Source organism: Arvicanthis niloticus, chromosome 6, assembly GCF_011762505.2.
Source record: "Arvicanthis niloticus isolate mArvNil1 chromosome 6, mArvNil1.pat.X, whole genome shotgun sequence".
NCBI lineage: Eukaryota > Metazoa > Chordata > Mammalia > Rodentia > Muridae > Arvicanthis > Arvicanthis niloticus.
This window is the reverse complement of record NC_047663.1, coordinates 53,079,220-53,094,412: the sequence shown is the minus strand read 5'-3', so window position 1 is coordinate 53,094,412 and position 15,193 is coordinate 53,079,220. Positions and strand designations below refer to the sequence as shown.

At 42.3% G+C, this 15,193-nt stretch overlaps 1 protein-coding gene across 3 annotated transcripts in view; it reads left to right on the top strand.

The window, feature by feature from the left end:
• The window catches only part of Myh10 (myosin heavy chain 10), a 126,349-nt gene that overhangs the window by 39,619 nt on the left and 71,537 nt on the right, over positions 1-15,193 (top strand). For all 3 annotated transcript variants that reach the window (XM_076936568.1, XM_076936567.1, XM_034506364.2), the window contains exons 4-5: positions 1,071-1,098; positions 13,167-13,269. In XM_076936568.1, the coding sequence (XP_076792683.1) occupies positions 1,071-1,098; positions 13,167-13,269 (131 nt within the window). The remainder of the gene's footprint in view (positions 1-1,070; positions 1,099-13,166; positions 13,270-15,193) is intronic.

Here is a 15,193-nt window from a genome sequence, read left to right as displayed (position 1 = left end):
CAGAAGCAGGTGGATCTCTGTGAAATCCAGGCCATACTTATCTACATAGACAGTTCCAGGAGCCAGGGCTACATTGAAAGATTCTGTTTGTTTGTTTGTTTGTTTGTTTGTTTTTGTTTTTTAAAAAAAAAGAAAAAGAAAAAGAAAGATTTGAGTGGGGACCAGCACAGTAGCAGGGGTTTGTGTGTGTGTGTGTGTGTGTGTGTGTGTAACTTAGTTTAATATAGAATATATGAACAATCCTTTAGTCTGTTGGGTACCTGGTGGCATCTACCAGAAGAACAGTGAGCACAGATTGGAGGTAATAAAGTAGCTGCCTGCACCAGGGCCTGTGACCCATAGTGCCTCTTAACACAGTAACAGACTTGGTCAGTTCTGTTAAAAATATAACAGCTGGGATATAGTTCAGTGGGTGGTTGTCTGACATACATGAAGTCCTGGCTTCAGTCCCCAACACCACATGTACATACACTGCAATTGGAATAAGAATACTTGCAAGTAATTAGAAATCTTATCCTATTCACTTTGTAGATGTGGATTCAGGTTTTTTCTTTTTGTTTGAAAAGTATGAATGCTTAAATCATTAGATCACTTTGAAATGTTAAGAATTGAATAATCATAAAACCATAGTAGAGTGTTATTGTGCACTCCTTTGTTGTGTTTGGAATCTGTCAGTCAGCTTTTTGTCAGTGTTACAAATACCTAAGACAAATGGTTTAAGGGAGAGGTGGTTCATTTGCCCTGAGGCAGGGGTGAGCCTCACACAGACTGCCCTGACTGGTTGTGGGTATTCATGAAATCACCTGGAAAATAATGTTTCCTGTTTGGGTCCGGGTTACCCATCCCCACCCCCTCCCCCTCAGTCCCCTACTCCCTAGCATGTGGCACTGCAGTGGGAGCTGACTAACTTGACATGATTCAGGACGGTGTTCAGGTCCAAGCAGATTCACCTTTGACTTGAGAAGAGAGGATTACTACTATTTTATAATGTTACTGCAACTGTATTGTATAACACAATGTAAAATTGGGCAGATGGTCACTTTTTTGTTGTTTTTTTTTTTTTTTAATAGATCGTGAGGACCAGTCAATTCTTTGCACGTAAGTAAACATTGGATATTCAGAATTGTTTCTGATTCTTTTGGAAAGTAGTGAACTGCTTTTGTGTTTGGGGGAAGGGAATTGAACAAGGGTGTGATTTAGACGCCATAGTTATGCCAAGGCTAAGAGTATTCAAGGTGCTCACATCTGATGTTACTGCTTTGCTGTCAGACAAGACTTCTCACATTTATAAGATACATTTGTAAAATTTACCTCTTTAGTTTATACATCTACGTACAGGATGGTGGGATTGTTCAGCACTATTTTATTTTTACTCAATAAGTATTTATTTATTTATACACATGCCTGTGTATTGTGTGGCACTGGATGGAACGGTATCCAGGGGCACAATATGATACACTGTGCACAGGAGAAAGATGGCTTTGGCTGCATGTGGATCCTGGACTGGAGAAGATCAGTTAGGAAGCTGTAGAGATGGAAGCCAGGAGATGGTTATGAACCTTCCCAGAAGCAGCTGAGTGTAAGGGGTAGTCAGTCTAAGAGCTAGGTCTACTGGGGCTTGGTGGTTTATGTGCCCAAGAAAATAAATCTGTTTATTGGTAGAATTAGGCTGTCTCCCTACATGGTGGGAGCAGACTGGAGTGACAGATACCAAACTTGGTTTTAGGCCACATACTGGTAGGGTGTCTGTCTGTGCTCATGCCTTAGCTTGTAGAAATTCACTCAGGGAAGAGACCTATGCTGGAGATACAGAATCAAGGAACCGCAGTGTGGATATTGTAGAAGTTGTATGCTGTATGTAGACACCTCAGGACAACCAGCACTCAGGAGATAAACCACAGGAAGAACTGTGAAGTCCATAACTACCCAAGGGATGGTGGCATTGCCAAGGGACAAGGGCCCTTTCCTGAAACAGGCAGTGTTCAGGGTGTCTGCTGCCTCCTGATACTGAGTGAGGAAAATGGAAGCCACAGAATATGGAGGATGTTAAAAGGACTTGAGTGGTGGGGTGGGGAGGGCCTGGAGCCAGACTGGAGCTGAGAAATAAGAGAACTTAGGGAAAACAAACAAACAGAAAACTAAGACCTACTGTTTCTCAGATCAATGTGAACAGAGTAATAGCTGACTAATAGAGGCAGCAGAGGGTTTTTATCTCATTGGTGCTTTTAATGTGGCCAAGAGGAGATGCAGGGAAGAGAGATAATGGTTTATTTAAGAGTAGCTGGATGGGGGCAGAGGAAGGAGAATTTGGAAGGCCTAGAAGGCACCACAGCTCTCCTGTGGGAATGTCCACAGTCCCAGCGTAGGTCCATAGGGTAGAGAACTGGGAACTGAGAGCCCTATCCTATGCTGCCTTCTTCTCTCCACTTCCCTGCCACCTTTGAATAAAAAGCCTGCTGTTTAGTATGTGGTGGGAAGAGAGAGGTGTGAGAGAAGAAATGAGAGTCTGCCTTGTCATCTGAATTTTCTTCTAGCATCATTTAATCTCAAGGACTTACATAAAGAAGTGTCCCTTGAAGCCTCGTGCTCAACAGCATGGTCAGTTCTGTGAGAGGACTTAGCGGTGGGTGCTGGCTAACTGTTGAGCAGGATACCATGGCTTCTCTGAGTGTCTTCTCATACTGGCCTTTATGAGACAGCTGTATTCTGAAAGCAGCAAGAAGGTACATGCTGGGATTCCTACTGTGTCCCTCTTCCAAGGCAGACACAACCCTGGCCGGAGTGCACCTGGGACCCACTACATAAGTTTCCCAGGCTGGACTTGAACTTACTTGTGTCTTTCAGAATGGCCTTGAACCTGCAGTCTTCCCGCCTCAGCCTCCCAAGTCATTGAGATTACAGGCTGTGTCACCAGGCTCTAAGAACAACAGGTCTCTTACAAGGGAATAGCTGCTGTCAGCAGAATGGAAGGCGGGTGACCTCCCATCTTTGTTTCAATGGTCCTCATAGGCATTAGCACTTGCAATCAGGTAATAGAATATGTATGGAGTTCAGAGGACAACTTGTGGGAACTGGTTTTCTCTATTTTGGGCACTAAAATTCAAGCTGGGCATCTAGTACCTGTCGCCATTTTTCCAGCCCAGAAGAGAGAGTCATAATTGAGAAAATGCCTCCATAAGCTTGGCTGCAGGAACGTCTGTGGGGCACCGTATTAATTAACTGTTGATGTGGGAGGGCCCAGCTCACTGTGGGTGTCACTCCTGAGCAGCCCTGGGATATATAAGGAAGTAGGCTGAGCAAGCCTTGAGTAAGCACTGTTTCTTTGTGGACCCTGCTTCAGTCTCTTGCCCTTGCTTGGGTTTCTGCTTAGACTTTCCTCTGTGATGGAGTGTTATCTAGACCTTTAAGATGAACTAAGCCAAGCTGAATTTGGTCAGTGTTTTACCACAGCAAGAGAATCCTAAGATGGAAATGGTTAGTTGCAGGAACTGTCTGAAAGGTCTTTTTTTTTTTTCTTTTTAACTTTTAAAAATTTATTTGTTATGTACATTGGTGTTTTGCCTGCATTTATGTCTGTGTGGGGATGTCAGATCTCCTGGAGCTGGAGTTACAGCTAGCTGTGAGCTGCCATGTGGGTATGGGGGATTAATTGAACTTGGATCCTCTGGAAGAGCAGCCAGTGTTCTTAACTGCTGAGCCATCTCGCCAGCCCCCTGAAGGGTCATACCTTGACCTTAATGGTTCAGTGGAGGAGGCTAGGGCTTCAATTGGGAAGCTTGGAGCATTTACTCAGCTTTTCTTTGCTGATGGACAGTTGAGTCCCCACTTCTGTCTATAAAGGGTCAGGCTTTCTTCAGCCAGGACACTCCTGGGAGAGGCTCAAGGGTACCTGCACAGGTAGAGGATTTGCTTTAGTTTAGGCAGTGTTTATTTTGATGGTTGCCAATTGTTTAGTTTATGATTTAAAGTAATTTTCACTTATGTAGTAAGCTCTGATTCCCTTCAGTTAGTATGTTTTAAGATCAAGTGTTAACAAATCAGCACATTTCCCCCTAAATGTTTTGCTTTATAGAGAGTACTATTTAAAGTCCAGTGTTTTCATACTTTCATTTGGAGCAAAATCCATATAATGAGGTTCATACATTCTAAGTGTAGTTTTTGCTGAGTCATTCATATAAGCTAATCCTCTCCCAGGATGCAGAAGACAGTCTCATTACCCCAGAAAGGTCCTTCCTCTGTCCTAGAAATATTCATCCTGGCCTTTTTTTTTCATCCTGGCCTTTTGTTTGGTTTTAGATGTTTTAATTGTAATATGTAATTATAATATTTAACAGCTTTTATGTTCATATTACAAAGTAACATTGTGACCCCAAAATATGGACATGTGAAACATTGTATCCCCGGTTTAACAGACTGTTGTGCCTTGGTGCTTTTGAAAATCCAAGGGAAGTATTCCAAGAGTATGTTCACCTCTGCCTTACAGTGGTCCATAACCAGGCTAAAAAGTTTGCTACTTTATGAGGAAGTTATTTTGTGTTTATCATTTAGTAGTTATTTTTTACTAAGTAGCTGTTTACACAGTACCACAAATCATAAATTATAGTAATGTGGGTTTGGTTTATGTAAGTAAGCATGCATGTACCTAAGGCTCCAGAGGTTGCTCAGTGGTTTAGAGCTCTGGCTGCTCTTCTAGACTACCTGGGTTAGATTCCCAGCATCCACGTGGAAGCTGATTTGCATCCCTCTTCAGGATTCCAAGGGCATGCACGCATGCATGTGGTGCACAGGCATATGTGTAGGCAAAACACCCATACAAACCCAATGCAAACAAGTACATATAATCTGTACATAGTTTATAGTCTGTCTTTAAGCCTTACTTTGTAGTCATTTAGTTTCTAGTTTGCACTTCCTATAAAGGCTGACCTTTCAACTCATACCCTGAACCTCTTCTGCCCATGGTTCTATTGGGTGAGCTCCGAAGACTGACCTGGTATCTTGAGCCTGCAGCCCACACATGCCGACCAGACCTACTACTGGTCATTGTGAGGCCATGCCATGTATCACTGAAGAGAGCCAAGTGTTTCATGCTCAGATTCTACTTCTAAACTGGAAGGAAAGTGTAACTTTCCATTGACTCTCCATGCATTAGTATTAAGGCTGATAAAGCAGTCACCCTTAATCCATCTACAGAGAACACTGACACTTTATGACTCTGATTTTAGATAAGCTGATAACCCCAAATTTCTTTTTCCTCTTAAGTATACTTTAGTATAGTGTAATAATTGTCTTCTGTTAAGATGTGACTTTTTTTTTTTTTTTTTTTTTAATTTGCATTGATGTTTTGCCTGCATGTAACGTCTGTGTGAGGGTGTCAGATCCTCTGAAACTGGAGTTACAGACAGTTGTGAGCTGCCATGTGGGTTCTGGAAGAGCAGCCAGTGCTCTTAACTGCTGAGCCATCTCTTCAGCTCCTTGTTTTGGTTTTTGTATATCAACTATCTACCATATACAAATATCCAGAGTGAGTTTTGCATTTCAAGCAGTTGGTAATTGTGAAGAACAATATACCTTAAAGTTTCAAGATAAACAAGTGGGTAGAATGGATTAAATGTGAGCTGAGGGTGTGGCTCGCTTTGAAGAGTGCTTGCTCAGCATGCACAGTGCTCTGGTTTTGATACCATAAGCTAGGCATGGTGGGGCATACCTGTAATGTGAACATTGTAATCCCAGGTAGAGGCAGGTTCAAGGTCTTCTTTGGCCATATAATGAGTTTGAAGATAGCTTAGGTCAGCCAAAGTGACCATATGGTATGGTTGAAAAGCCATTGTGTGGTCAGATGGACATCTGATCTTCCCCAGTCCACCACGCCCATCACATAACCTCTTTAGATCCTAGTTTGCTTTTCTGAGAACTCTGTTTTAGATGTCCTCGAGCTATAAAACTTAGGAAATTTTTAGATTGCCCTCTTTAAATCATAACTATGCTATAAGAGAAAAAGAATGGAAATATGTTTAAGTTTGGGTTTTTTTTTTTAAGTTGTTGGGGGAAATAATGGAATTATGCAGCACACACCTTTAATTTGAGCACTTTGAAGGTGGTGCAAAGAAAAGAAGCTAATGTCTTTACCCATCCCCACGTGCGGTACTTTAAGACCCCACAAGGAGCCAATGTTAATGTGATGGGAGGGACTTGAATTCGGCCAGTCTCCTGCTAGTAAGCTCCCTTCTGAAGTACTGGTGTTTGTGTCTTTGGTAGTTTTTATTGGTAACTATCATTTTTGAAATATTTTATAAAATATAAGTTGTTTCAATTATAGTGGTTTAAACTGTGGAGAAACTTGTTTATAGAAATAGGAAATTAGCTCCCCAAACCCCCAGAAACTAAAAAGTCTAAAAAGTCTGGGCATCTGGCACAGATGATTACTTTTAGACTCTAAAGTTTAAAACTGTAAAAGACTTGTTTGCCTCTGTTGTACCTGACATGTGTTGTATGTGCAGTAAATGCTGGCTGAGTATATGAATAAAAAATACAACGCTAATTTTTAAATTAGAGGAAACTACTTTGTAGTATTAATATATTACACATATATTTAATATAGAAAATGGGGTCTTGTAGCCAGAGTTTTAAGGCAAAAAGCCCTGATTCCCAGAGTCTTGACTGGTTAGGCTTGCGTGCTCCTCTCAGAGTGCCTATTAGATGAGGAATGTGAAAAGTGGAGGGAGAGGTGTGGTCAGTGTGGTACAGAGGGGAAAAATCACACACATTTTCAGGTGTGTGATTTAGGATTAAATGGAGGAGCACTGAGGCGTGGTGGAGCTGGTGTGGTCAGCATTGTTTGCTTGGTGCTATCTTAGTTCTGGTTCTTTGAGGGGGCTTGAAGAAGTCTAATTGCTTGTAGGGAACGATCTGGTTCCCTTGAAATGAGAGCTCCTGCTTAGGGGTGATCTCATGTGGTGATGGCTCTTCAAGGCTCTGACAGTCCTGGAAAACAAGACAACTGCAGATTTTTCGGGAGACTTGGGGTATCTTTTAGGGGGCCTGAGACAGAAACTTGTAAAAACTGACAGGAAAATGCCGCAGTTGCTTTTCTCTTGGCACCGTCAGCCTTGAAGGGGGATGAGGTGACATGGAAATCACCAGTCAGTCATGCATGCCTTACAGTTACCTCATACAGGTAAGCAGTTGACTGGCCAAAGTAAAGGAGATGGGTAAGTGAAGACAGTGAGGAGCTATGCTTTGCAGAAAGAGCTGCATCCAGGTGCTGCTCACTTACAAGGCATGTGATGATTTTCAAAGTGAGGTTTGTTTTTTTTTTAAAGCAGGACTTCACACAACACATTCAGAGAAGAAAAACAGGGAAAAGGTTTCTCATTGGCAGAACTGGGGTGCAGAAGGGATTGACAGGACCCCGGAGTAGCCTTTGTGTTAGTGACCTGCTTCTCTGTACTGTTTATTAGGGGTTTGTTTCCATTTTTATATCTCTTTGGGGGGGGGGGGGGGCTAACAAAGACTGTAGACCTCAGTAGACAATGTGAAAACAGGTTAAAAACTCCTGATCGCTAATACCCAGCTTGCTTCAGCAGGCTTCTTGTTTTGGCTGTTAACTTTGTACACTAACTTCACACTCTCTGTGAAGGAATGGGGTGCATGGTGCCAGTCACCCTTCCTTTCCCTACCTGGGCTCCTGGGGACCAGCAGTGACGGGATACCACTTGAAGGCTGAAGCCAGAGTGTCTGCTGCCTCCTGGTGGAGGTCTCAGTCTATTGTGTTCCCATGCTCCCAGGGTTCTCCTTGACCTCTGCAGCAAAATTCTGCTGGGCTTCTTGCTTCTCTTTCCCTTCACTTTTTTTTTTTTTTTCAAAAATATTTAATTTCCTTATTTTCTGTGTACAAGTGTGTATGCACCACTTGCATGCCTGATGCCCATTGGGACCTGAAAAGAGCATCAGATCCCCTACAAAGGAGTTACAGATAGTTGTGAGCCACCATGTGGGTGCTAGGAATTGGACCCCTGACCTTGAAAAAGAGCAGTCGATGGTTTTACCCATGAGTTACCTTATCTAGTGCTCCTGCATTCAGGGTGTTTTTCACTTCTCAGCTTCTGTCTACTGAGATGTGTCATTGTGTTTCTCTTTCTGTTTTTCTTCCCATTGTGTTTCTCTTTCTGTTTTTCCCAAGTATATTGTATTCTGATGTTTTTTATAATCTCTCATTAACATAAGAAATCTTTTGTTGTTTGTTACTTCCTGGTGCTATCTCCTCATCATAATCATCCTCACTCCCACCACTGCCAGCCACGATTCTAGACGCTTGTGTGCTAGTTCAGTTCTACAAAATAACTTCTTCCCAATTTGTATAGGGAGTTTCAGATGAGTAAGTAACTTATCTAGAGCACTACAGGTAGGTAATGTTTCTGGTCTTTCTCTTTCTATTTAACAACAGAAATAAGTCCATTTATAAAGGGGAGAGGCTTATTCTGGCTCATGGTTTCATCCCCTGCTTGGTTGGCTCCATTGCTGACATGCAGAGGTCATGCATCACAACAAAGCTGTAAATGAGACAAGCCGGTGCTGGAATCCCAACATCCCTTTCAAAGATATACCTTGGTGACTTAATTTTCTTTCACTAAGTCTCCTTCCTAACTGCAGTACTACTTGGTTACTATTTGGTTCTACTGTGAGTTAGAAACCAAGCTTTCAACATATGAGTCTTCAAGGGACACCCAGTGTCTCAAGGTAAAGGAAAGATTTAAATCTCAACAGGTCATATTTGTTCCATAGTTTACGGTCTTAACCACTGTATCTTCATTGAAGGTTACAGGCATAGGTTCTGGGGTTTCAAGTTCAGGCCCTTACACTTAGCACAGCAAGCTTTGTACCCACCGGGCTATCTTTTTGCTCTGTGCCCACCGGGCTATCTTTTTGATCTGTGCCCACTGGGCTGTCTTTTTGGCCCCCAAAAGCAGCATTTCCTATAGCAGAGCTCATAGGCCCGACAGTATGGGAGTTGCCTCAGACGGAAGCCGATACTGAAGTACAGCTGCGTAAATGTGATGGGAGCACGAGCTTGGGCGACCCCAGAGACACAAAGCTGAGCAGTAACAGTCATAACGGTTTTCAAGACAAATCAGCATCAGGCTACATTTCTTGAGCATAATAAAAAAATTACCTACTTGTAACCAACAACCAATAGATTAGCAATGAAACACTACTTTGAATAAAGTTAATAAAAAGAGTAAACTGGCTTTTATGGCTATTAAGAAATAATACTTTAGGGGCTGCAGAGATGGCTTAGCAGTTAAAAGCACCGGCTATTCTAGAGGAGTGGTTCTCAACCTTCCTAATGCTCTGACCCTTTTATACAGTTCCTCATGTTGTAGTGGCTCCCAACCATTAAACTGTAATTTGGTACTATTATGAACTATAATGTAAATATCTGATATGCAGGATATCTGATATGTGACCCATATGAAAAGTTTCTTCAAACTCACCCCCCCACACACCCACACACCAAGGGTCATGCACACAGGTTGAGAAGCACTGTTCTAGAAGACCTGGGTTCCTTTCCCAACACCAACATGGTGGGCTAACAACCATCTGTAATTCCAGATCCAGGGACCCAGCACTGCTTTTTGACCCTGTGGGCACTGCATTCCCATGGCGTACAGATCACATACAAGCAAAACTCATACACATAAAATAAAAATATATCTTTAAAAGAAAGAAAAAGTTATACTTGAGTAAAACTCAAGTGATTTACCATGATCTAACTCCCAATGCTCATGGGATTTCCTGAGTCTCCTTGGTCAGCGCCGGCTGGTTTCTGTCACCATTAGCCAGCAGGTCCAGGAACACACCAAGCTCTTTTTTGCTTGGGCCTTTGCCTGTGTCTCTCCATCTGCCTGAATGCTTTCTGGTCTTCTTACCTGCTAGTTCTTGTCTTGGAGAAGATATCTGGCATAGGAAGATGGCTGTCCCTTCTCCTCAGATTTCTCCTGCCAGTGTCTGTCTCATCTCCTTCAGAGAATTCATCATGGTGTGTAGTCATTTTTCCACCTTGTTTGTTTGTGTCCCATACCCACAGCTCGAGCTCACAGGGACATGAACTTTATTTACAGCTCTTATCTCTAACACTTAGAAGAGTGACTGACTGATAGAAGTTGGTTCATAAGTATTTATGAATGACTGAATAAAGGCATAAAAATATCAAGCCAGTGGTAGCCATATCGTTAATATGGTGATGGAAGGATGTTACTAACAGGAACACTGAAGCAAAATGAGTATGGCCTCCAGTCATTCATTTTTTTCAACAGTATTCATCAGACTGAATTTGCTAAGCTAGATACTGGGCCATAAAAGACAAATAAACGTCCTCTTTGCTTATTTTGAATGAAAGAATTACCCAAGAGATAAAAATCATCATTTTCCTGTACAAGTCACATTCTGTTGATGCTGTTTGTCTCACCCACTGCTTTGGGTGGTGTGGTCAGCTCTGTTGCAGGATGGTGCAAGGATCAAGAACAGTGGAACAAAGTTATTTGAAGTTTATCTGTGAAATGAACCCAGAGACTATTTTTCTTTTATCTTTTTGTTTTCCAATGAGTGGTGCTAATGGTTGCTAATTGTCTTTCAAAAATCTCTGCTTTGTGGTGCTGACCTTGAATAGGCAAAATAGATGAGAAACAAGAAGGCAAGGTGAAGATCACATCTCAGATCGCTGGAGACTCCACACTGGGATGCGAGCCAAGTCATCTGGGCGTGGGAATTACATCTTCTCAAACTATAATTTTCTTTCAGGTTGACTAAAGATTCAGCTATAAAATCTGAAAGTTTTCAAAGGTCTAGAAGAAAATGAAGATAGATGCAATAATACAGATTACATAAAATGAGAATTTAGAAGGACATAATAATCTTAAATGCAGTCTTTCAAACGTGGGTGGAAACCTTATTAAAAGCTTGGTAGGTTTGAGTACCTAAGACTCAGAAACTCCTAGGAGAAGCAGAGGTGGCCAGTGTATTAGTCAGGGTTTTCTAGAGAAACAGAATGGATTGTGTGTTTGTATGTAAGGATTTATTAGAAAGGCTTACAGGCTGTGGTCTGGCTAGTGCAGCAATGGCTGCCTCCTAATGGAAAGGCCAAGCATTGTAGGCTGGATGTCTCAGCTGGCCCTCAGTATATGTGGAATCCCCAAGAAGTAGGTTCTAAAACCAATGAAAGGATGCCTCAGCAGCAGAATGGATGAATTTGTCAGCAGGATTGAGAACAAGCAGGCAAAAGACAAAGCTTCCTTCCATGTCCTTTCATGTGGGCTGCCACGAAAAGGTGTAGCCCAGATTTTGGGTGTGTTTGTTAACTACAGTGTTCCAGATTTAGGGTGGTTCTCCCATCCCAAATGATCCAATCAAGAAAATTCTCCCACAAGTGTGCTCAAGCTGCTTGAGTTTTAGTTGATTCCAGATACATGTAGCCAAGTTGACAACCAAGATTAGCCATCACAGTTAGCAAGCATGAAGTGTGACTTTAAGTCAGAAAGTGGTTTGTGTCTAGAATTACCAAACTTTGGAACAAGGAGGGAGCAGATCCATTGCCTACATTTTTCAGGTGGGAGACTGAAGCTTAGAGATCATTTACTACTCCAGTCCCTGTAGCTGCTCAGTAGGATCCCTCTGCCCAGCGTGCTGTGGTTGAGGCTGAGGTTACGGGTGCAGAGCACCCGTAAGCCTGCTGGACAGTTGAGGAGTGGCAGTTCCAACAGTACAGTTCAAGTGTAACTCCAAGGAGAGGAGTCAGGATTTGCTGGGAGAGCAGAGTGCAAGACAAAGCACTGAAAGACTATAATTATGTGCAGGTGAACTGTGTCTACAATTTCTTGTTATAGGTCAAATATATAGTTCATATGATCTTATATATGTAACTGATAAAGGTATAGTTTATATATAATATTTTAATATACGATTATTAAAAGAGTAAACCATTGCTAGTTTTCTGGAGATCTGAACGATTCTGAGCAGAAGAGTGAGAAGCCGGGTGTCCCTGAATATACAGAGGGCTCCCTGTATGTCAAGCTTAGTTCAGAATATGAAGTATCATACTATGTGAGGTTATGTGGAGTCAGACAAGAACCAGCCCATGAGGTCATGGGATCAGGACCCCTGTGTGTGAGACCAGTACCAGTGGGAAGGTTTTCTCCAGTTGCAGCATGGGTTCAGCCCTGGGAAGGCTCTGTGCTTTGATGAGCACCAGTGACCAGCAGGCTGCCCAGCTGCCAGTTCCTTCAGACTGCGTCTACAATGGAGTGTTCTAATGCACTTATTGAAGTTGTTTGTTTGTTTGTTTGTTTTTCTCTTTTTCCATGACAACTCGAATACATTTCTCTTTACTCATGGAAGCTCTTAACCCTAGAAGCAGAAAAAAATGTGTTTTGGATATTTTTCTATGTTTTCTCACCAGTACTACCAATGACTATTTATTTGGTTTTGTTTAATACCCTCCCCCCACCCCCAAGACAGGGTTTCTCTGTGTAGCCCTGATAGTCTTGGACCTAGCTTTGTAACCAAGCTAGCCTTAGAGATCTGTCTGCCTCTGCCTCCTGCATGCTATTACTAAAGGTGTGTACTGCCACACCCATCTTAATAATATCCTTTAAAAATAATTTTCTTAGGCATGGTGGCTTATGCCTTTAATCCCAACACTTGGGAGGCTGAAGCAGGAGGGTTGCTGTGATTTCAAAATACTAGTCTCCTCATTGTAAGTTCTAGTCCTGCTAGCCTTGGCTATAGTCAAAGACTGTTTCAAAACTACAAAAACAAGCACACATGAAAACAGTGCTTGTGTGTGCTCATTGGAATGGTGGGGAAATGAAAGATAGGTGCAAAAGTCAATTCTCCTTCCAAGTCCAGAGTACATTTTTAATGCATTGCAAGAAAGAAAACAATTTCCAAGGTGGTTCAGTAGTAATAACGAGGTTTCTAAGAGTTGATAATTTAAAAAACAATAATACATTTTATTTTATTTTATCTCTACTGTTTGCCATAAGTTTTCTACTGCTTTCTCTCTTTTTCTTTCCCTAAATCTTCTTCTGCTCAGTTTCATGTATCCGTTGTAATTTTGGAACACATGTGCTCAGATCCCTTTTTAAAGTAGCTGGTGTTGCTATTTCTTTCAGGGGTGAATCGGGTGCCGGGAAGACAGAAAATACAAAGAAAGTCATTCAGTACCTTGCTCACGTTGCTTCTTCTCACAAAGGAAGAAAGGACCATAATATTCCTGTAAGTCTTTGCTTTGTTGCTTTTTGTCTGCATTTCATTCTTTTATAATATCAGAGACAAACCAGGAAAGCGCAGCTGCTCTGTACACTGCTCTGGCAAGCAGCTCCCTGGCCACGCCCCCAGCCGCCTCACTCTTCCTTCCATTCAGGATGAGCCCGGCACAATACAAGGAAATTAACTAGGCTTTCTCACTAGGCAAATGGGAATTATGGCTGTGGCTTGAAGCCCAATTTATAAATTAATGAGCAGTGCCTATGAAGATTTATGTCAACCAAACGAGAGTCTGTAAATCATTTTAGTGGTTCTTCCCAGATTACAGAGTACCTATAGCTGCTGCTATAGCAGCTCTGGGTTGGGGGGGGGGGGTCTGTGGGAGAAATTGATGGATGATAAAAAGATAAAAACACAAAATATGGGTGTCAGTGAGCCTCTCATTTTTTTGAGATGTTGTGGTTGTTTTGGTGAGCCTGCGTGTGTCAGCCAAACCAGTTCCTGCTGCCCGCTGGCTCGGTGCTTTGTGCTAATGTCTGCTTATCTGTTTGTAATGAGCAGCAGGAATCACCTAAGCCAGTGAAACCCCAGGCAAGTGATTTTCTTTGTGCTTCTCAGTCTTGAGTGCCTGCACTGATTTCTGTCTTTGGATCGAGCCTCTCCTAGAGACAAGTAGCACTCTTGGCTCTGGGCGGAATCTTTCTAAAGTGAGAGTGAACGTTGAGATCTATTGCCGGCATCTTACTCGTCCACGCGAAGCAGCATGTGCTCGTGCTTTCCTCTTGTGTTCTAGACAAATCTGAGCAGCTCCCCTCTTACTGTGACACTGAAGTGCATGTTTATGAAGTCTTCAAACGTAACATGATGTCATCTGCCATCTGAGGTGGAATTTTACTATTTAACAAGCACATGAAAACTTTTGTTCTGTGCTATACATTTAAATTTGGATACAACCTTGAAAGTTGTGCTCTTGGGGGCACTACATTTCTAACCTGTTAAGTTTTTATGACACTGTATAATTTATGCCTCTGTGTGTTTTAGCCCAAAGGCTGCCTTGTTGTATTTAATATTCTCAATAAATTAGAATTTTTTTTGGTGCTGGGCTACCTTTTAACCCCAGACTTCCCAACATTGAGCAAACCACAAACCAGGGCTGGATTCCATTCCCTGCTTCCCAGGAGTTCTTGAGGAGCAGGACATGGCTTTAGACATGACCTCACCATGGCATAGCAATGGTTTTGATTGTCTTCTCCAAGCATAATGATGTCCTTAATTTAAAGCAAGAAACAGTGCTGTTGAGTCATGGTTGATCTATTAATATACCCAGAAAAGATCATACAGAAGAACTGTCACCGGTACAGAGATTCTCAAGTAGCTGTCTTAACATTCAAGGTGAGAACTGCCCATCCCCAGAGCTCTGTTTACCTGTGAAGGCCTGCGATGTTCTTTGAGACTTCCTGCAGTCCTGGCCAGCAGTATAGCTTGGCAAGGTTACTGAATGAATTGTCATGCTATGGGATATGTGAAGGCTTCTTTGGTAGTTGAAGGAGGACAACACAGACAAGAACACATCTTTTCTTTGTGCATTCTAGATGCACTGTCTATGACCTTTTAATCTGCCCCGAGCCTGACACATCATTAAATAAGCAAGATAAGGAGTTAGATTTTCCAGGTTCTCTGAAACACAGGAGCCATTGTCATTTACAATTTTGTTTCGATGTCATTTTAAACTACAGGGCATCCCAGTTGTATGTGAGTAGCATGCCACACTTGGATGTCTCAGGAGTTCCAGTCCATCCCTGGAAGCAAGTTCTCCCAAAGGAGGAGGCTGCTGCTTTGGGCTATGCTGTCCCTGCTGGGTTGCATGTCTCTGCATGTGCTGTCTGTGTGCACAGCCCCAAGGCTGCCTTCCTGTATTCATTGCTACCTTTCT